General features: G+C 44.0%; 2 protein-coding genes across 5 annotated transcripts; one reads left to right on the forward strand and one right to left on the reverse strand.

The window, feature by feature from the left end:
* Positions 1-435: 435 nt before the first annotated feature.
* Positions 436-8679, reverse strand: luc7l (LUC7-like (S. cerevisiae)). 4 transcript variants are annotated; one of them, XM_029246559.1, is made up of 12 exons: positions 8446-8516; positions 7147-7217; positions 5616-5710; positions 4764-4862; positions 4565-4675; positions 4210-4353; positions 3835-4011; positions 3620-3708; positions 3320-3376; positions 2875-2904; positions 2450-2647; positions 436-2124 (listed from the first exon to the last, which is right to left on the reverse strand). In XM_029246559.1, exons 4-12 carry the CDS (start codon positions 4857-4859, stop codon positions 1980-1982), a joined length of 1047 nt encoding a protein of 348 aa, XP_029102392.1. In that variant the 5' UTR covers positions 4860-4862; positions 5616-5710; positions 7147-7217; positions 8446-8516; the 3' UTR covers positions 436-1979. The 4 variants fall into 4 exon arrangements, with proteins under 4 accessions (XP_029102392.1, XP_029102391.1, XP_029102393.1 ...); XM_029246558.1 differs by lacking the exon at positions 7147-7217 and having other exon boundaries at positions 8446-8679; XM_029246560.1 differs by lacking the exon at positions 3320-3376.
* A 2365-nt stretch (positions 8680-11044) lies between these two features.
* On the forward strand, positions 11045-19526 carry fam234a (family with sequence similarity 234 member A). The gene is made up of 11 exons (XM_018734923.2): positions 11045-11321; positions 12507-12617; positions 12782-12964; positions 13179-13303; positions 14293-14425; positions 15004-15139; positions 15919-16062; positions 16234-16315; positions 17056-17208; positions 17800-17899; positions 19214-19526. The coding sequence occupies exons 1-11, from the start codon at positions 11045-11047 to the stop codon at positions 19426-19428; spliced, it is 1659 nt and encodes a 552-aa protein (XP_018590439.2). The 3' UTR covers positions 19429-19526.
* Positions 19527-22490: the final 2964 nt, after the last annotated feature.

The following is a 22490-nucleotide window of genomic DNA, read 5'->3' on the forward strand; positions in this document are numbered from 1 at the left end:
TATTCTGCTCATTAAGGTGACATACTTGTTACACACCGTTATTAGTGCTCTTAAGAGCAGTGCTCAGTGTATATAAAAGGTCAAACAAGCTGTAAATAGAGGTACACGAAGGGTTAAACAAGATACCAGCAACGGGGAGCAGCACCAACCCGTTCTGACTGCTGAGACACTTTTGTACTGGTGTAAGCGGATGAAACAGGGTACATTACACACTAGCAATGTCAAAGTTCTGAATGCTGTAAACCCATACTTAAATTATACATTTTTGTAACAGACGGACGTGTTAAAACTATTTTTGATGACACTACAACATAAAAGACAACCAAAATGACTGTTTCCTGTTCTTTGTTCTTAAAGGAAAGGGATGTAAGCATGAAAAAAAAATAAAAATAGAGTCCTCATGGGCTCCAAGATGATGACACGTACGTTTTCTAGCTATTTCAAGAAATTTTAATGTTGTGAATATAAACAGGGAATACAAGTTTGGGACAGAAGATACCTTGAGGAAAGGAAGAAAAAAAAAAACTGCAAACAGCTAAACAAACCAATAATTCCAGTTATGACATTTAAATACACTTATAGGTACATCTGTTCCACTGAAGCCTACTGCATCTATGTTGTCACTAAAATATAAACAGCCTATCAATGGGGTAACAGAGAACGTTATAAAAATCGACAAAGTAATAATCAGCTAAAAGTAGATGATATAAAAACAGGTTCTTCCCTTTCAGCATTTTAACACAAGACTGTGGTTACAGAACCGCGAGTCATAAGCCGACGCGCCTTGTGGGCGACACTGAAACACACAGTGACCATAGCGAGTGAGGTGTTCGTACCGCGGAGACGTGGGTCTTCGCGCCCTCTGAAGTCGGACCCCCCTCACCTCTGATGCTGCCACAGTCCAGAAGGAAACAGCACAAGGAGACAAAATCAGAGCTCATTAGGCATCCTGTCTTATACATGCAGACTCAACCGCAAACTTACCAGATCTCAACAAGAGCATACAGGACATGAACTTTATATCGGTTACATTAAGGAAAACTAATTAGCCATTAGAAATTAATGTCAGTAAAAGAGGGAAGAGTTCATGAGACCAGCCAGCCTTTGTTCCTCAGTCACAATTTATTATTAAATGCTACCATGAAAAAGCAAAAGTAACCCAAGAGAGTCAAACAAAAGGTACTATTTTTAATACAGAAAAGAGAATAAAAATGTACAGTCCTGACGGCAAACGTCAACACCGAACACGGGCAGCTTTGCACGGCCCAGTGTGACCTGGGAAGGGCCCTCCTGCGAGCCCACTGTGGCAGGCAGGCCTGCAGGCGTTAAACACTGACTGTCCTCTTCAGCTAAAAAGAAAAACAGCAAAACTGAGCAGGGACGCATGACTGCGGTACCTTCAACTGGCTGGAATTCATCGGAGTAAAAGGTACGCTTCGATCGCACAGCTGGGCTCCAGTTACTTTCAAGTGAAGCCCAAGTTCACTTTGCCTAGTGCTTCCACTTTACGACTACACCGAACAGACATTCTTATATAATCTCATTTTCGTCTCGTCATTATATAAATTACATTTAGATTGCAGGTTCCAAAAAAAAAATAAAAAAATAAAAAAGCACACTGCAGAAGAATACCAACTGTTGGAGGATTATCAACAAATTCTGGACTTTAATCATGCACTTAAACAATTCATTCACTACTTTTATTCTTCTAAATCCATTTAATAGCATCTCCAGGTGGATTCTGGATGTTGGGGAGGAGGGGGAAAAAAGAAAAAAAAAAATTTCATATGAGATACAAGCATTATGATCCTCAGAGCAAAAACAATGTCAGGACACTGAAAAATGCCCCGGAGAAGGCATGGTCCAGCAGGAGAGAGAGAGCGGTGCATCAAGCTACGAGTGCAGGCCACGCTGAGACGGAGCTGGGGTCGGCGTTGCTAGCAGTAGTTAACAGAGTGACTGTACAGAGCGAAGGGCCCTCAGATCTCGCCGGCCTCCCTCTCCTCCAGCCTGCGGGAGTCCACCTTCCCGTTGACGCCGTCCTGCCGCCGCTCCGACGAGCTCTTCTTCCTGTCTCTGTCTCGAGAGCGGTCGCGGGAGGACCCCTCGCGATCGCGCGAAGATCTGCAACAGGAAGCACCAATTGGTCATTTTGAGCCTTTACACCTTTGTTTATCATCACATCATTAAACTTTTTTTTTTTCTCCTCAATAATCCAAAGCAGCCTACACTTCTGTGCAGCTCAAGGGTACTACATAGAGGACAGTGTTTGGTGTTCACCATTAGGCCACCGGGTACCTCTCCAAGGCAATCCTATGAAAGCCCACTTGGTATTCATGTACAACATTGACTGTCAGAAGGTAAACACACACAACTGCCATTTCATAAGGCTTCACAGTTGTTCCACTGATTACACGTGCTATGAAAGATCAAGGTGCGCAGAACATACTTATGCTTGGAGCTACGGTCGCGGTCTCGTTCGCGGTCGCGTTCACGGCTGCGATCGCGGCTGCGGTGGTGCCCCTTGCTGCGGGATCGGCTGCGGTGGCGGTGACGCCTCTCACGCTCCCTGGAGCGTGAGCGGGAACGGCGCTTCTCCCGCGACGTTGACTCAGATCGCCGCCTCCTGCGATCTCGAGAACGAGACCTGAGGACGATTCAAGAGTCGCGTCAAGTCCTCTGCAAACACACCTCGGTTGTGAAAAGCACAAAAATACCAGGCTCTTTGCACTTCTTCTCAACGGTAATAACTGTGGCAAGCGCAAACTTCTAAAATACACCTAATCCCTCAAAAGTATTGCATAAATTACACAAAGAACAAACGAGACCCTACTGAAAACCTGAGCATGGCTGGAGGGACAAAAAGGCACGTACCTGCGGCGCTCCCTGCTCCGTGACCGGGTCCTGCAAACAGAAGGGTGTTCTAATCACATCAGAAAACAACGCACATAACCAAGACGCGACATTCTAACCAGCTGGACATGACCTCCACTGCTCTCCACCTCCACACCCCCCGATGACCGCAGTCAGTGAACAAACTGCATGCTGTGAACTTACCGCTTTTACAGTTTCCAAAGAGGGAAACTAAACCAACCCCTTCACAAGGTTATACATTTGCTCGCATATTACCTGTCATGCATAGCTATGTTCACTTGCGGAACCATACATGGCGATAAAGCCAAACAGAAAATGGCTCACGCAAATTCCGCTTGCATTCCAGCCTCACAAGCAACTGCTGTTCAATAGGCAATTTACTCAGGAGGGCTTGTCTGGTGCCCGTGCACTGGGTGGGTGAGGTGGGAGTGACGGAGACAGTTACCCTGACGCAGTCCCCCTATGGAGTTCTCCTGGGCTATCAGTCAATGCAGAATCCCCTCTGGAGTGGAGAGTGTGAAAAATGCCATTACAATCCAGCTGGAGCTAGGGCCCCACATTGACTGCAAACACATACACAGCAAGGTCCGAGATCCCCGAGGACCTTTAAGGTATGCACCAGCAAGTCCAGCTGAAGTGTTTGGTCCGTATCAAAGTGCCCCAGCCCCGTGTCCTGCCCATCCAGGCTCGGTCAACGAACACGACTGATATAGTACATCAGCAGGAAGGTCCAAACGGTACCCACCTCTTTCTAATCCGCTCCTCGCGTTCCCGCTCCTCCCTCCTCTTCAGACGCTCTTGGTTCCGCCTCTCCTGCTTGTCTGCAACCGTTTTCTGAAGAAAAATCATAGAATCAAAAGCATCAGAATCCACACTCAACCTTCAAAATGCTTTTAATTCAGAACGGTCATGGACTGTGACCAAGCATTGACAGTGCGCAGTGCGGGGAGGCAGGCCTACCTTTAACTGCTCCAGCTTCTCACGGATCTGGATGAAGCCCAGGTGCAACTTTCCACCAAAATGGTCAGCTAGTCGTCGGTCGTTGTCATGGAGACCCAAGTAAGCGGAGCACACCTCACATACGCGGAGTTTCTGCTGCTGAAAACTGGAGGCTGGCATGGAATTTCTGTATTCCTCCTGGGGGGCCGACAGGGACATATGAGGAAATGTGGAATCCCCAGTTACCCCACCTCTTATGAACACTGAGCAGCCTCAAGAGTACAATAATTTAATAAAAATAAAAAAAAGAAAACTACAAAGGTCCAGTTTACAATTTGACCAAGGAACAACTTCAACATCCTGACATCAAATCGTTTTCAAATACACAGACCGTACCTCTGCATCCCTCTTCCTGCTTCGGACCTTCTCCACCTCCTGCAAGACCTTCTGTGCCTCGTCTACGTTGCCCTCAGCTCCCAGCTGCTCTGCCTTAGCAAGAAGCTTCCCGATTTCTTCATTTAGCTCGTGCACTTTCTCTGCCTGCCAGAACACCACACTGGTTTAGAACACACAGGCGCTTTGAAACACAGACACACCTCACTGAAATTCTTCCCAAATGTATGTGCCAATGCAGTTACGGAGCAAAACCCCCAAACTGTTGACATACAAGCCACGAGCTGGTCTCGGATAATACTACTGGAGACAGACAGCTAAAATTGTGCTTTGTCTCCGGAACGTGAACTTCACTCACCTTTGCAGCAACTTCAGCACTGATTTCTTCCTGGGTCTCAGCGAGGCGTTTCTTGGCAAGTTCTGTTCTTCTGTCACAATCGGCGATGAAGGATTCCAGGTGATCCACAGCCTGTACGGAAAATAGAACTGGGCTCAGAAAAAAAAAAAAGAGAACTCAAAACGTGTCACACTTCAAAGTACATAAGACTGGAACTTACATCAAGCTCAAAGAAGAGGTCTCTTTCCTTAGAAGCTATTTCATAATCTGCGCGAAGTGCCAAGTCGTGTATCTTTGAACACTCCCCAAGGTCCATGCGCTGTGAAGGACCAGAGAAAGAGAATAAATTAAATGTACATTCAGCTTGCATGTGTGTGTAACATAAAATGACAACACTGCAGCAAATGAATACCTTCCAATAGCAACTTATACTTGAATTAGGCATTATCTATGAAAAAAAGGATATATTGCCACCGAAAATATTTTTTAAAATAACTGAAAGACCATTAGTATATACTGAGAATTATAAGTATGTACATAAATATTAGTACATGTCTGCAAAACAATGTCTTATGATGATGTGTGGTGGTGGCCAAGTGTTTCTATAAAACACTTTAATCCGCCGAGATGTGTCTAACTTGAAATTTAAAACTAAAAAACAAATGTATTTTATATTTTTAGTCTATAATTCATTTAGTAAATTATATTTTAGATCTACTAAATGATAGAGCAAAGAGCATGTTTAAAGTGACAGTAGACCCATAATAATGAATAAAAAAGAAAAACTATCACCTCAAAATACACAGCACTCACTTTCCAAAAACGAAGAAATTTTGTGGGATGTTACAGGTACCAATCTTTTACAGGACAGTAACGTGTGTGTTTTCTGAAGCAATGGGAAGGGACATGTGACTCTTAATACTACTGTGCACGATTCACTATGCTACTATAATGTACACAGCACTGCTTTAAAAAAAAAACCCCAAACATAGTAACACTTATTACACGAGAAAAATAATGGATACAGAAAGGTATCCAACATCTCCAACTGGTGTTAAAAATGGTGACTTACGGTTCCAGAAAGGATGTCATGAGGGCAGCAGTTTAAGAGATGACTTTTGCAGACACGCTCATCGGTGAACTTCACCCTCTGTCGAGTTTCATCACCTGGAAGAGGTTTCAAGTAAAAGAAGAGCCAGTGAGACAACATACATGCAGAAAACCAGCTGTAATCAGCCAATGCAAAGCAAACAGGCTTGGACTGGTAGTAGGGTGCACTCCTAATGACTTCCCCTGCACCTGCATCATGCCATATCCTTTCACTTGGACAGCCACCTTTCGTCTCGGTCAACTGAGTAACGCCATAAAATCTGACTGTTATGATACGGAAGGTCTTTAAACAGATGCCCTGGACCAATTATCAAGATACAACCCCCTTGTTTTAATATACTGAGGGTATTTAACAGGTACAACAACTGGAGGTCCTGCTTCCCTCGATTTACCAAGGGGAAGGCCATTTGGCAGTTTAGAAAGGTGCACATAAAGAGGAACACTAACGCGGGCAACATTTCACCAGTCAAAATTCGATGCTAAGCGTATCGAAGCATTCGGCCCTGTTGAAATATGTTGCACAGCATCTCCGAGAACGATGCGTGAGACTGATGTAATCTTGAAATCAAAGAAGTTGCCAAACCAGAAATTCTTAGCAGGTTGGATTAACAAAGGTTTATGGTTTTCGGGTAAATCGGTCTCTTCCCTTAGAATCTATTTCAAAATCTGAAACATGATTGTACTCTATGCAAGCATAACAAGGTTGGATATGGATTGTCCTGAGCATTCCTGGTCGTGTATAATCTTAGAAGTTCAAGCCAAAGTACAGAGGCGAACCAGAAATGATATATTCATCTGCCCAGCAGTAGGTAAGATTCTGTCAATAATCGACACAGGCAGGTGGCGGAGCGCTACCTCAACCTCCGTTCAACTTTAACCCTGCTGGGTTACTTCGGCAGCTGTTAAAAATTGTCATGGTCTTTGCAACAGCCCAGACCTTTACAACAAGGACCAAGTGACTGTTCATGTTTTCTCTTGACAACGCCTTAAAATCCCGACTGAGGAGCGACTCGAGAGAAAAAAAAACATACATAAACAAAATGAAGGTTAGTTAATACACACTGTGAGCTTCCACATATACTGTACCCATCTGCATCTTCAAGACCTCAGCTGCAGAATTTTAAACCCGCTGTTGAAAAGTATAAAAGGGAAAAGCTTTCTTGCCCACACCTGTAGTAAGGAAGTTGGGAATGATACACAAGTCAGAGTAAAAGCTTTGCGGCACGTTTTAAGGCTACTCTGTCTCTAAGACAAATGTGTTACTAGAAACACACTACTGCTCCATGGCTTGCAGGCAACCAAATACTCCTTAGTTACGTTGCAAATACTTCTGGCGCTTGCATTTCAAGGATCTTTTTCCATTTTTTTCCTCTTAAGTGGTTGAGTTTTTTTTTTTTTTTTTTTTGATATGATCAAAATTATAATTACTTCTGAAAAGCAAACAAATGGTGTCGATAGTCATAACAGCTTTAAAAATTATATTTGTGACTCACGGCTCGATGAACATGAGGCTTTTCTGCAACTCCCTTGCAGATTGATGTAGGCTGGCAAAGATACACTGAACCTTTATAAATAAAATAAAGGGGCCACAATTGTTCAGTTTGTATGGAACATATGTATGGGAAGCATTTGTAATTCAACTTAAAAATACATACACACAGACAAAACTCACTTCACACACCTAGCATTCAATCAGTCTGAGCAAAAGTTAGCACCACATCACAGGTTAAGAGGGTGAGCCATGTGCACATGGCAATTTACACCATTCATTTTGTTCAAGTTACGCCTTACCAAACAAATGCACACCTATTCTCCATAAGACGACTTTGATGGGACCAAAAAGGCAGGAGCGACCACCATTGGGGTACCTCGACTATCCTCATTTAATGTTTGTATCCACTGGCGCTACGTACGCTCGCGACTGCCTCGCAACAGGCTTTTTAAACACTAACTCTTACATACCGCACGTTCCATCTTTGCGATTACTATTCATCCAGCGGTCGCCTTTATCCAAGGCAATTTTACCATAATTTTTTTTTCTTTTAAATAAATTACTTACAATGATTTCTCAATTATTCTTACTGAGCAATTCAGGGCAAGTACCTTGCTCAAGGGTACAACAGGAGGAAGTGGGATTCGAACCCATGACCTTCAGCACACACAATCAATGCTACCAGATTTCCACTGGGGGGGGGGTCTCTCCGTCGAAAATGGAGCTCAAGGGAACTAAGGGGCGGGAGGGAGAACAATCCGAAGCGGAAAGTTATTGTTCGGCAGGGCAGGACTAGTAGTAGTACTTCGAGTGCGAAACGTCAGACATTTTTGTCCGTATACCTCGGGGAAAAGCCTCGTCAAAGTCTGTTTAGAGGGGCGATTCGACCAATTTATTGCTCCACATGTGTGTACAATGCAGAGAAGGACGACTTAGCTCGTCAGCAGACGTCTCAACGTCTTGTTTTGTCATGTTTATTTAAAGGAAAATTGCAACGTCCGGTTAGCTACGTGATCTGCTGGGCCTCGCCTTGCGCAGCAGGCCCGAAACCACGGAACATAAATACAGGATACAAACATTAAAAAAAAAAAAAAAAAAAGCCAGCGGACAGTGTTTCACTACCCAGTCAGTACATACATAACGAATGACCCCAGTGCAGCAAAGTGAAGCCACCTTTCAGGGGAGAGAACACGAGCGAGTTCAGCATAAAGACATAGACAAAGATACATCATCAGTCGCTAGAAGCCTCCCTACCGTGTAGCTAAGCTAAGCTAAGCTAGCTGTCGTGCTAACTACTCACCATCCCTCGCAGTTCCCATTAGCTGGTCGAGCAGAGCTCTCATCTGCGCCTGGGCCGACATCACGGGCACCTCTTCTTGTTTAGGAGGGCAAAAAATAACGCGTGTAATCTGTTCCGTTTCTCCCTAAAATTTATCTGATTTATTTTCGACTTTTAGTACGCCCCTTCTCTTCCCCGTCCTCGTCCTCCGTCTTGTCGTCGTTGAGGCCTCGCGGTGGCAGGAAGTGACGCAAGGACGTCGCGCCACGAACAAGTTTAGCGCGCGAGAGCCGCTCGTCCGCATTACGTCACGCTGGCTGGGCGATATTCTTGTAAAACGCGTTATGTGACTTTTTGCTCTTTTTGACGTTTTTAAATAGATATATTAAGCCGAGAGTCTCTAAACACGGATACTTAAGTAACACATTTCTATGCCTTAGATTCCTGTGGAAATTATTCAAATTAAAGTCCAAATATTCATGTAGCATGAATTTTTAAACTTAAAAACACTTACCTCAGCTTAACAACAACAAGTATATTGAAAGTGGTATTTTCTACACTGACGGCGAATTTGTTGAAGAAAACCAGAAATAGATTTTTTTTTCTTAATATTTTTATATGTGGGGGGCGTAGGGGCGTGGTGGGTTTGACCAGGTCCTCCTCTCCAGTAGGTCTGGGGTTCGAATCCCTCTTGGGGTGCCTTGCGATGGACTGGCGTCCCGTCCTTGGTGTGTCCCCTCCCCCTCCGGCCTTATGCCCTGCGTTGCCAGGTTAGGCTCCGGCTCACCGTGACCCCGCCTGGGACAAACGGTTTCAGTCAGTGTGTGTGTGTAAACATATAGGTCTTGACCCTGGATTTAAAGGTGCTCAGAGACAGAGAATTGCTGATGTCCTCCTGAAGGAAATTTATCAGTTTTTGTGCATATTTATGTTGTGAAATATATTTATACTTTATATTTTTATTTATGGGGTGCGGTGGCGCAGTGGGTTGGACCACAGTCCTGCTCTCCGGTGGGTCTGGGGTTTGAGTCCCGCTTGGGGTGCCTTGTGATGGACTGGCGTCCCATCCGGGATGTGTCCCCTCCGGCCTTACGCCCTGTGTTACCGGGTTAGGCTCCGTGACCCCGTATGGGACAAGCGGTGCAGAAAGTGTGTGTGTGTGTGTGTGTGTGTGTGTGTGTGTATTTTTATTTATGTGTATACATTCATACTGTATGTTTTATGTATTTATATAATTTATTCTTTATAACACATTTCCTTGGGATGTGAACACTATTCAGGTTAATATTTTTTATTTTTCACTTCCACGCAAGGTCATATTTATTTGACCTAATCTTAAAAAAAAGCCAAAGCCAAACTGACCTTTCAAAATTCTAAAATATAACACAGTACAGTCACGAACAGTCGTTACACTGCTGTCTGCAGCTTGAGTCCACAGGTAGATGACCTTAATTAACGTATGAAAAATTTTTATTTTGTCAGATTGTTTATGGGGTATAACTATTGTACACCCTGTTTTGTCAACTGTTTAGAGCTATGAACGCTAATGCCAAGCAAGGTCGGCCTGCCATCCCCCGCAGCCCCTCCTGCCCGTCAGGCTGGGGTCGCTGGTGCGAAAACGGCTGGCTTTGCAGGTGCTGGTAGCTGTTTGTGTGAGAGCATGAAAAGACCGAGGCGCGGCGAACCCTCCAGACCGTACGTCGTAATGGTCTGGAAACGAGCGACGCGACAAGTGCCAGGTGGCCGTTGATGCTGCATAATCATGTTGTTCCAGCAAACTCTGTTTTGATAGCCCCTGATCCCCTGTAGCGTAAGTCTGAGAGCGGGGTGGGTGTGGGAGCACTGGGGTCGGGCCGCCGTCACGCAGGGAGCCGAGTCACACGGGCCGTGTCAGAACCTCCTCTTAAATTTGTTTCCATATGGACTTGAACAATAAGGAGACCAGCATGTGAGGAAATCAACACTCATACAAATATACACAAAGTATGAAGAAGGTATGTTATTTATGGTGTCGACTGTCTGTCGTTTAAAACTTGAGTTTAGTATTTATTCAAGTCTTATTTCTTTCAGCGACAGTAGATGTGCAGTGCTGCTGGAAAGTGTGTGAAGCCCTTGTTTTACCCTTGGTTTTACCACGAAATGGGTTTTTAATGCGGATCAGTGTTTCTCATGTGACGTAATAGGTGCGTAAACACACAAGTAGTGTAAAGGTGCAAAAATAAGTGAAGCCCAGGTGTCATTGGTTAAACCAAGTAGGTAAGTAGAATCAAGGGTGTAAATCATAGTCATTTTTCATTTTATAAGTTTAATAATCAACTTTTAGATTTTATACGTTTATTTTAATATTTTACACAGGAATAATTACCATCCCTATAGGGTTCACATACTGTCAAGCAGCACTTTATAATAATAGGACTGCGTAAGTGTGTAAAAAAATAACCATGAGAGCTTCTAGATTCTTCTTTATAGGAATCCATGCTCTGCAGGGAAATAAGAACAGCAATATTTAGTTTCTATATTTTTTTGTGACAATATCAAGAATGTTACAGATATGATCTTGACAATTCCTTCTGGTGTTTGATCCATCTGCAGCTCCTGGGGGATTTGGATAGTCGATGAGATGCTGGACCCCACCGACAGCGTCGTGCAGATGCGGCCCCTGGACGAGGGCGCGGACAGGGGACCGGTCGGACCGGGAGCGGCGAGGGCCCTGGTTAAAACAAAGGAGGGCTACTGGCGCAGGGACCGCTTCATTCCCATGTCCCGGTGGCGCACCGGCGCCTTCTTCCTCTCCCTTCTCCTGTGCCTCGCAGTCATATTTTCTTTCTCCTTCATGGTGCCCTGTCCTGCCCCAGACCTCTCCCTGCGCTCGTGGAACCGAACCTTCCAGGAGGCAGGTGAGCGTCAAACGAGCTCTTCTTTAACCCATGTAGCGGTCAGCTGTGCAGCCTGTGGGTGTGAATCCACACATCTGAGCTCCCAGTTCCCTTTGTTGTAAAGCATTATGCTTGTCTTTATTATACATTAATTTTTGTTGTTTTATTATCGTACTTTACATATCTTTCTGTACGGTGCTTTGAGCAGTTGTTTTTTAATAGCTATATGCGGTAATAATAATAATTATTATAAAACAATATTTCTTATTTGCAAATAGTCTATCTATCTATCTACTTTGAAATTCATGAAAAAGGAAGAGATAATTGTTTTTTTTCAAAAAATATTTATTTTTTCTGTTTTTTCCACTTTGCAACTCCTGAAAATAAAAAAAAACTTATTTAATGCAGATTGCTGACCAAATAATCCAGTAAATGTGCAACATTCCCAGCATCTGGCTACTTTATTCTGCATACAGTTAATTAATAATTGTAAATGTACTTGAGATGTATCTCAGTTTACTCACTGGGTGGGTTATGTAAAAGTTTCCATGATAGCTGTAATAATGAAGAAAAGAAAAAAGCTGTACAACTGTTATGACACGTTTATCAATTTTGAGCTTGACGGAAATGATAACTAGTTTAAAATGCCTGAAAAAACAAAATACAGACATGCCCTTCCTTAACTCTTGGTTTAGTGTCTTTTTCTGTAATGTAAACAGGAATAAAAACATTCAAACTTTTAGAAATATTAAATATTTGTACTAATATTAAAGTTTTTGTAGGGGGTTTTAATTTCAAGAGTCAGGTCACATCATAAATTCTTTTCACTGTTAATAGAATCGGTTAAGAACTGTCATGTACCCTTGTACCTCAATTTACGAACACAGCTGGGCCTGGAGGTCTGTTTGTAACTCTAACTGTTCAGAAGTCGAACTTCTAAGGCTTAATAACAGAGCTTAAACCCTCCAATCATTTAAAAAATATATACAAAAAAAAAAAAAACAGATCAGGAAATGCTCTTAGCTTCACAAACCCATTTTTCTAAAACAAGGTACGAACACACATCCTCGTCAGTTTTCTATTTAAATGTATTTATCATTATTTCTCATTTGTATACAGCCCTTTAGTTACACTGGGCTGTAGCTTCCATTCCTTAGCCGCTTAAAAGCACCTAAAATAACTGTGCTGTTCTGTTTCCCCGAAAAGCAACGTACGAGTTCCTGGCTCTGGGAGACGCCAACGGAGACGGCGTCCTGGACGTGCTTTTTGTCCTCAAGGGGGCTGAGGGCCGTCTCAACACTTCATGCGTCAACGCAAGTATGGAAGATGTGCGCGTTCATCGGCCCTTTCTTTGTTTGTATTGCAGACTAATGGTGCAACAATCCTTTTTGAGAAATACCACAAAGATGCAGTTAAAGAACCGCAAAGGTTGCCTGCGTGGAAATGACCGCGATGACCGTAAGGGTCGCTCTGCCCCGCAGGTTTGGGAACCCCATGTGTGTTTGTGTCGGCCTTGACCGGGACGAACGGAGACTCCCTGTGGGAGCGTCCCCTGGCCCCGGAGCTCCACTGGGCGCAGTGCGGTCTGCCCACGTTTGGGGACTCGAACACAGGCTGCCTGCTATCCCACGCCGACCGCATTACCGCAATCCAGCAGCACAGCGGTAAAGGAACTTTGGTCTTTCTCGTTCCCTCTCTCCCTAGGGAGCGGTAGAGAGCACTAATCACGGTCCACTTTGGTCATCACACTTTGGGTTTTCACAAACTGTAATTATTTTAAAATCAAAGTCAAATGTGGTCCCTCAGATGTTACGGACCACAAATCAACCGGAGCAGAATACAGAGATGACCATACGGTCTCTCGTCTGTGTTTTGAAGGAGAGGTCATATGGGAACAGCCTCAGCCGCCCGACCTGAACAGCAGGCCGCCGGCTCTGAAAATTCCGGACCTGAATGGGGATGGAGTGAATGACCTGGTCCTAATTGGGCAAAGCCCGGTTCAGGTAAAACCGAGTTACTTCTGAGAGCACCAGATGCAGAATTTTCAGATCCGAGGACACACTGCATACAGCCCATCTTTGCTCGATTTACCACAGTCTTTTCACGGTAATTCTTACCACAGAATTGCAATGTGCATTTTTCACCATGTTCATTTCCAAAAAGGTCATAAATAAAAAATATATAGTCATAAAGTCACTTTAAATAAAGTTAAAGCTAAAAAAAATAAAACCTTGACACATTTATTCATACTGATGAGGCCGTTCAGAGCGACTTACTTCTTTATACAGCAGGGTAAATTTACTAGAGCATTTCAGGAAAAAGCACCTGGCTTTAGGGTACTATAGCAGGATATTGGATTTGAACCTGTAACCTCTTGACCTAACCAGTTAAAATATATATATATATATATATTATATATATATACATTTATTTATTTGGCAGACACTTCTCCAAAGTGGCTTCCAATGAGCTCTATATAGTGCAGCCCACACACCTTATTCACCGCGGTGACTTACACTGCTAGATACACTACTTACAGTGGGTCACTCATCCATGCATCAGTGCAACACACACACACTCTCTCTGTGACACTCACACACTATGGGTGAACCTGAAGAGCATGTCTTTGGACTGTGGGAGGAAACCAGAGCACCTGGAGGAAACCCACACAGACACAGGGAGAACATGCAAACTCCACACAGACTGAGCAGGGATCAAACCCATGTCCTCTCGCACCACCCAGGTGCTGTGAGACAGCAGTGCTGCCCGCTGTGCCACTGTACCACCCAGTATATATATATACAGTATGAGTTTTATATTTCCCACCTGGCAACCTGCATAAACCATCGAAAGAGCAGTTACTAAACGAAAGAGTTTTGTCGCTCATGGAAATGGGGCTTTATTGGAATCAACCTGGGCTTTAAATACACGGTATTTTTATGATTATTACAATGCACTATTAATACTTGCTTATGTATGATGTCATCAGCAGACCAAGCTGGTGATTCTGTCTGGAAGGAGCGGCGATCGGATCGGATCGGAGGTGGTTCTGGACTCGGCGGAGGTGTTCAGACACCTACTGCACACCACAGCAAAGGGCTCTCACTACGTGCTCTTTCACAAGGGTGAGTGAGCTCAGAAATGGGTCTTTTCTTTCTAAACAACATGCAGCAATAATAACCCTAAAAATAAGATTAGATAAACACTTCATCGATCTCCGGGGGGGAAGTCAGTACCCTGAATTTAATTCTCTGCTAAATAAATAAAATTGAATCCTATGAATTTAATACCCTGTTAATTAAATAAAACTGAATTAAATATCCTGTTAAATGAATATAAATAAAATAATTTAAAAAGTACCCAGGAAGTTCAGAAGGATTTTCTGGAGCACAAAAAAATGATAATTTCACAAATTAAAAAACATAAAAGGTGGTTAAGAAATAATACGCAAAAATGGATGACTAATAATCATAAATTATAAGGGCAGCTAGTAGTGTAGTGATCAGAGCTGCTGCCTTTGGATCCAGATGAATCCAGTGTCAGATAAATAAATGTAAATGAATTATAAAACACTACTGAAAGTGTGGTTTTCATATTTTGAAATAGAAAAATGCAAAAAAGGGCAACTTGAGGCAAGTGATCAACTACGTTATTTATCACCTCTTTGGTTCTGGAACCTCGGCTGCGCGGATCCTCTGTGCAGTAGACTGCGGGCTCTACGCCCAAGCCCTGTGGAGGATCGCAGCCCAGGCCCTGGAGGGCAGTGAGGCTGGACTGGTGAAAGACCCCATGTGGGAGGAGAAGACCAGCGCCACCTCTGGCCAGGTGCAGCTCTACAAGTAAGAAGGCGGCTTTCCTCTCCGCATCAAACTTTGCTGGTGCAACGGAGATTATAGGAAAAAAAGAGTCTTTCAAAGAAATTTTCCAAGTTGTCAACCCAGTTAGGCAGTGAAATTTTGTGTGCATCTGTTTAACTACTTGGGAGCAGCAGGGAGCGTCGTGGTTAGAGGTGCTTCCCAATACTCAAAGGACCCAGGTTTGAATCCCACCTTGTGCTGTAAATCCTGCTCCAGACACTTACCCTGAATTGAATGAATACAGTAGAAATTACCCACCTGTATAAATAGGTAAATCACTGCAAGTCACTTTTGTGAAATGATTCAACTAAATGAATGAATTTCAGCTCTAAAGTTTGCATGTGAACCTCCAGGCCGTTGGGGCGACGCTCTTCCACATGCTGGATAAAAACGTCAAGGCGGGACGTTGTCCTTTTTCCGGAAGTTTTATGAAAAGCTTTTTTGTTCAAGGTTTCATCCAATCCCAAATCTGACCTCTGCTGGGCAATAACAGGTTTAGTGTTTCATGGCCTATTAATCCATCTGTTAGAGGAGGACAGCGATGAGTGTCAGGTGTTTCACTGCAAAGTGAGCACCCCCCTTTGCCCCCAGGGGTAAGAAATCGACAGAACAATTGCAATAAGTGAGTAGCACCGCTGGGAGGGTGAGCTCCTAATTACCTGCTTAGAGAAATAAGAATCATCTTCCTGTTCTCAGCACGGCGCCATCTAAAGGCGTTCATTAGAGCAATGCGCTTCTGACCACCCATTGCTTCCGGAAAGGTCCGACTCGCTGCGGCACGTGGTCGCTGTGGAGAGGGGGAGCAGGAGCCCCCACCTGCTGCTGGTGAGCGAGGGCGCCGTGGAGCTCATGCACGGGGACCGCCTGCAGCCGCTCTGGAAAGTCAACACCTCCGGGGTCCTGAGGTACGGGTGTGCCTCCCCCCCCGACCCCCCAGTGGGGGCGCTTCAATGAAGGCCTGGCAGGTTCAACAGGGGCCAGGATTCTTGGAAGCTAGATGTCTCAGCAAATGTGAAGGGGGAGGAGATGCTGAGCCAGGTTGCTGACCTCTATGTTACGGGTCTTTGTGTCCTCAGCGAGCCCACGTTGGGACACTACAATAAGGACGGCGTCCCCGATGTCATCATAGAGGAGGACATGGGCAACTGCACGAAAAAAGTACGTCCAGCTGGTCAGCGAAAAAATAGGGCCAACACCAACTAGAGTGACGAAGGAGTTTTTTTTCTTTTCTTTAACGTTTATTAGCTTCAAACCACATGACAACGTGTTTATTACCCTAGTAGTGGTATTTCAGTCACAAACTATGGGCTCATTCCTCCCACTGACATGTATAGTGTCACTCATCAAATTTTCTCTTTTTTTGGAAATTTTATTTATTCATTTAGCAGATGCTTTTCTCCAAAGCGACGAACAACCCGCGGTGAACAAAAATGCCTCTCACCAACACACTGCGACATACAGATGCACACAGTTGTTGAAGGACAGTCAGTTGAGTGCGCTTAATTGTTTCGTTATAAAATTTTAAGTTTTGCATTCAAAACACTGTGCTATTAAGGCATTTTGGAAAGCAAACACAGTAATGACTTTATGCAGATTTACTCTCACATTCCTGCCTATTAAACCATCATGGGATTGAGGTATTTAACTCTAGAGAAGTATTTGTACTAGTGTAAAAACCGTCTACTCACATTCGTTACAAATTTAAAAACAAGTCGCAACAGATTACGTTTTATTACAACTCATCATAAGCTATGCCATTGTTTCATTCATGTAAAGGAAAATGAATGTTTGCAATCGGCCCTGTCTTGTGGGCAGTAAAGATGCTGAATTTTATGACCCTTCTGAATAAGACCATGACTTCCAGTGATAACTTCTGTGTGTGTGTGTGGGGAACTTAGGTCAAGATCCTGGACGGCACCTCAGGTCGAGTGCTATGGGAGGTGAGCTTACGGTTCCGACCCGAGACGCCCCGGCCCACCGCTGTCAGCATTGCCAAATCGTACTCGGTGTTCGTGTTCTGGGGGGACTGGCTGTCGCAGACCAACTCCTCGGTGAGTCCTCCTCACACCAACACTACGACACATCACCGGCACAGAAACGTGAATATAAACTACATATGGGTGGATGGTAGTGTAGTGCTTACAGCTGCTGCCATGGGGCCCAAAGGTCGCAGGTTCGAATCCCACTTCCAGCTGTAGTACCCTTGGGCAAGGTACTTACCCTAAATTGCTCCAATAAAATTACCCAGCTGTATAAATGGCTAAATAATTGTAGGTAACTTAACATCATGTCACTTCAGAGAAAGTGTGTAAATATACGAATAAATGAAAATATTGACTCAATTACTTTAATCGTATGGAGCTTTTAAAACACAAATACCTATCCATATACTATCATAAAAAAGCTTTAATGTTGTGATCTAATGGAAATAATTGTCTAATAATACACAAAATGAAAGACACGGTGATGATGTGACTTTATTACAAACATTTGTGAGTGAAATTATAAAAATGCTGGTTAAAGCTGCAAAGGCAACAATCATTTGAAAAGGAAAAATAAAGTAGAAATAAGCTATAAATAAAACACTTACACATCAGGAGTGTCCTTGTCCACATTATAATATAACGTGGTTTTTGTACCAGGATTCGGAGAAAGAGCAGTTCTCTTACATGCTCCACCCACATTATTCCAACGTTCTTCTGGAGAAGAGCACCGTCGCAGACGACATTATAGCATTTAAAGGTGAGTTTGGGCTCAAATCCCGAAAGCCTTCCCTTAAATTCAGTTTTTGCATCTTATTGACGACATGTAAATGGGAAGAAAATCCTGAGACAGTTTTTCAGACTCCTCAGATACAGAAGTGGGTGTTAACAGGACACCAGCAGACCTATCTTTAATGACATGGCAGTGTAACATGTAGGTTATTAGGTCAAGTCCCAGGAGCATTATGTGCAAGTTGTGAAGCCTCCAGCGGCACACACAGATTTACAAGTGTGTAAAATTCATGCCACTTTAATTGCATTGTTTTGCACACGCAGTTTTAAGTATAATAGTGTAAGGTGAACAGTGTCACTAGATTCGTTTACAGAAAACGCCGCTGCCACTGTACAGTATTTCAGCATGTTGAGGAAAAACACCCACTGGTGGCGCTACTTTTAATATTTTTTAATCGACAGTTCTAAAAGTTGAGTGGAGAATAAACGTAGCAAAGCTCAAGTTTAAATACCTTCCCTCTTGTCTCATTTAAATTTTGAGCGCATTGCTGTGTCAAATTTCGCTGAACACAAGACAGTTCTGTGCCATTCAGTGTAAAAAAACTGTGTAATACACTTTCTGAATAAGCACATACTGGTAGATTGAGGAGAAGAGAGTAAATCATTATAAATGACATTTATTTGTTTAGCTGACGCTTTTTTCCCCAAAGTGACTAAATGTTAAGCTACTTACAATTTTTTACCCATTTATACAGCTAGGTAATTTTAGGATAAGTACCTTGCTCAAGGGTACTATAGCTGGAGGTAAGACTGGAACCCACGACCTTTAGGTCCAAATGCAGCAGTTCTAACCACTACACTACCAGCTGTTCCATTACAAATATAATTAATATTACATGTATTTAGCAAACGCTTTTCTCCAAAGCAACTTCCAGTGAACTCTATGTAGTGTTATCAGCCCACACCCCTTATTCACCGCAGTGACTTACACTGCTAGATACACTACTTACACTGGGTTACTCATCCATACATCAGTGGAACACACACTCTCTCTCCCTGTCACTCACACACTATGGGTGAACCTGAACAGCATGTCCCTGGATTGGGGGAGGAAACCAGAACACACAGACATGGGGAGAACATGCAAACTCCACACATGCTGAGTGGGGATCAAACCCACGTCCTCTCGCACCACCCAGGGGCTGTGAGACAGCAGTGCTACTCGCTGTGCCACCGTGCTACCCAGTTTACAGTTTTTGTGAGATGGACAAGGGTGGATGTGTTCATTCATGCAGTAAATGACGTGCCGGTGCTCTGTGCTCCACACCTGAAAATTTTCTAGTGGCTTTGATGGAGATGGGACGCCACGCCTCCTACGTAATGCTGACGGGACCCGTGGGGGTGGGCGCCCGGGGCTCGGTGACGCTGACCAAGCGCCAGCTCAAAGAAGACATCCCAGAGAGCCGTGTCCTCCGGCTCGGGGAGCTCGCCAGCGAAGAGACCGACCAGGAGATCAAGGAAGCTTTCATCAGACTGCACATGAGGAAGGACACTTGAGCAAGCGCTGGACCGGGAACGCTTGCTTAGCGCTCCCTCCCCATCAGGAGGTCTTTCTTTACAGCCGCTGCATACGTTCCACTCCTGAGGTTGTCGTTACAAATATAATCTTGTGTCCTGCAGTGCAAAAGAGCAGTGCTGCCACTCTGCTCACTCCTATTTCTATATTAGGCTGTTTCCCCTTCACATTATGTGCGACTGCAAAAGACCTCAAGTGCAGTGTTGTGTTGAGGTGAATCATCAGAGGTTTAACTTTTTGGCAGCGTCAAATTTTCATATCATCACAATGGATCTCAGGCTGATGCTGAAGTGACTTCCGGAACAGTAGGGTCAGGATTTGACTGTTTCACAGCGTTAGGATCAATCGTCTCCGAGTTGGACGGAAGCAGACGAGTTCAGCGAAGGAACGTATTGAAAGCTATGTAAAGGACCTGTGCGGTCATGCTTTAAAAATGTAAGCTTTTTCATTTTTCTAAAATGATATTTTAATTGTAATTATCTGCAGAGTTTATTACTGGGGAAATCAGTGAGAAAAATTATTTCCTGATATTCCATCATTGCAAAACTTAAAGGCAATAGGTAGTGTAGGTGCTGGAGACAGGTTTGTAACCCCAAAGTTGCCAGTTCTGGACCCAGTTGGACCGCTCCAGTAAAAGCTGAATAAATGCATAAACTGCTGTGTGCTTTTTTCATCATATCTACCTTGTAAATAAAGTAAACACAGTAAGAAAAACTGACACACACACACACACACACACACACACACACACACACACACACACACACACACACACACACACACACACCTGCTTGTCCCATACAGGGTCACAGGGAACCAGAGCCTACCCAGCAACACAGGGCATAAGGCCAGAGGGGGAGGGGACACACCCAGGACAGGACACCAGTCCATCGCAAGGCACCCCAAGCAGGACTCGAACCCCAGACCCACTGGAGAGCAGGACCCGGTCCAACCCACTGCACCACTGCGCCACCGCACCCCCTTAGAAAAACTGGCAGGTTTTACAAATTAAAATGTAGGTTTGTGAAGAATGGGGTGGGGTCGGGTGGGTCGAACTGGGTCCTGGTCTCCGGTGAGTCTGGGGTTCAAGTCCCACTTGGGGTACCTTGCGGCAGACTGGTGTCCTGTCCTGGGTGTGTCTTCTCACCCTCCGGCCTTACGCCTTGTGTTGCCAGGTTAGGCTCTGGCTCCCTACGACCCCCATGGGACAAGCGGTTCAAACTGTGTGTGTGTGGAATACAGACACGGGTGTCCCCTAATTTGATTTACCCATTTCTGTACAGCACTGGTGAATTACTGATTTGCAAAGCCTTCGTGTTCAACTCCATGATACAATGGAAATATGAATATATAAGGTCTAAATTCTGGAATTGTCTTTGTCATTTTAAGTTATGCAGTAGTTACTGCTACTCTGCAACGTATAACGAAACACTTTAAACCTATATCCTGTTTCAGCTCCAATGAATTAGAAGGTTTTTGACAGGAAGCGTTATGAGTAACTGTATGCCATAAATAAAATGATTTAACAGTGCAATATAAGCCATGTTAAAGTTTAATGCAAGAGAACTCACATCATTATAAAAGGACATTAGATCTGAGTGTGCAACAGGACGTGGTTTACACTGGAGAAGGAGCTCAAACCATTTTCAGCAGATCAGCCGGTAGCATCAGGACCAGCGGCATCGTCTTGTCATCGGAACGTTTTTGGTTTGAATCCCACCCCTGCCGTAGCGCTCTTGAACTGATGCAGTAAAATAACCTGCTGTATAAATGAGAAAATCACTGGAAAGGTGATTGTCCAACATTGTAAGGCATCATGAAGAAAGGCTGATGCTAAACATTGCTAATAAAAAAGGCAGTAATCAGGTATTTGGTAAGGAAAACGTAAGCGATAGCACTCAAAGGAGGTACACATTTCTTGATTTACACAAAATTTGTGGGTGTGCGCTGTCAAACCAAGCTTGTCTGAGCACTGAGGGGGGAGACAGCCCTACGAGGGGAAGGTAAATGAGTGAGTAAAATGCAGCGTACTGTACATTTTCCCTATTTCTTGAAGAATTCTACTTTTCACATTAATTCTTCGCAGGTTATACTTTACACTGTTACGCAAGTCTGTTTTTAAATGATGAAAATCATGTACTTTCACTCAGCTCCATTTTTGCTACTTCTAGTAATTTCCAAATTGTCCACTTTTAAGTCAACAAAAGACTTACCTTTTGAATGAGTCCAGTACAGCAATGTCCGTTATTTTAATCTCCCATAAATCCAGTCACTTTTACAGCGAGCAAACTGAGCAGCACGTGCTCACTCTCACCTTTGCTCTGTAAGCTGCCAGTCACTCGTTGCCACGGCAACCAGGCTACAACAAACGATCAGGTAAGTATATTTTGAATATATTATTAGCTGACGCCCGAAGCAAATTAAGCCTCATCCATTTCCCGACATTCATATCGTACCCCACCTAAGAATTACTCACGAGCATTAGGGCAGGATTCGAACTAGTAACAGACATAACATGTCCCAACTCCTGAGATGTGACCTTTAGTCCTGTGATCTAACGCGATAATCATAACAGGCTCCCAACCTACGGTACCGTACCCACGTGTACAGCACCACTCCGGGGGGGGTCCGCGCCACGCGGAAATGATCGGTACACGTGCCGTTCATCCAAGTCCCGAGGGGAGGCACGCGGGGTGATTAAAGGCCATTAATTCTGTTCATCAATTAATAGCCACGCGGGGGTGCCGAGTAGTGACAGGCAGCCGGGTAGCGGTGGATTCGTTTCCTTCTGAAGGGAAAAGTGCCGAATTTCTTTGCGCATGAGTTACCGTAATGATGAGCAAGAGGGAACATGACTTTTGTTATGGGGAGATGTGCCGAATTTATTTGCGCATGCTTTACCGTAATTACACCAGCTATTCTTTATCGTTTTTAAAAGTACGTATCTGAAACTGGTACAAAATAGTTGTAATAATTCCAGCAAAATCAGCAGTACTAGGGTTTTCCTTATATTATTAAAATCGTATTTTGAAGCAGTGGTTAA

The sequence above is a fragment of the Scleropages formosus genome, chromosome 20, assembly GCF_900964775.1.
Source record: "Scleropages formosus chromosome 20, fSclFor1.1, whole genome shotgun sequence".
NCBI classification, from domain to species: Eukaryota; Metazoa; Chordata; class Actinopteri; order Osteoglossiformes; family Osteoglossidae; genus Scleropages; species Scleropages formosus.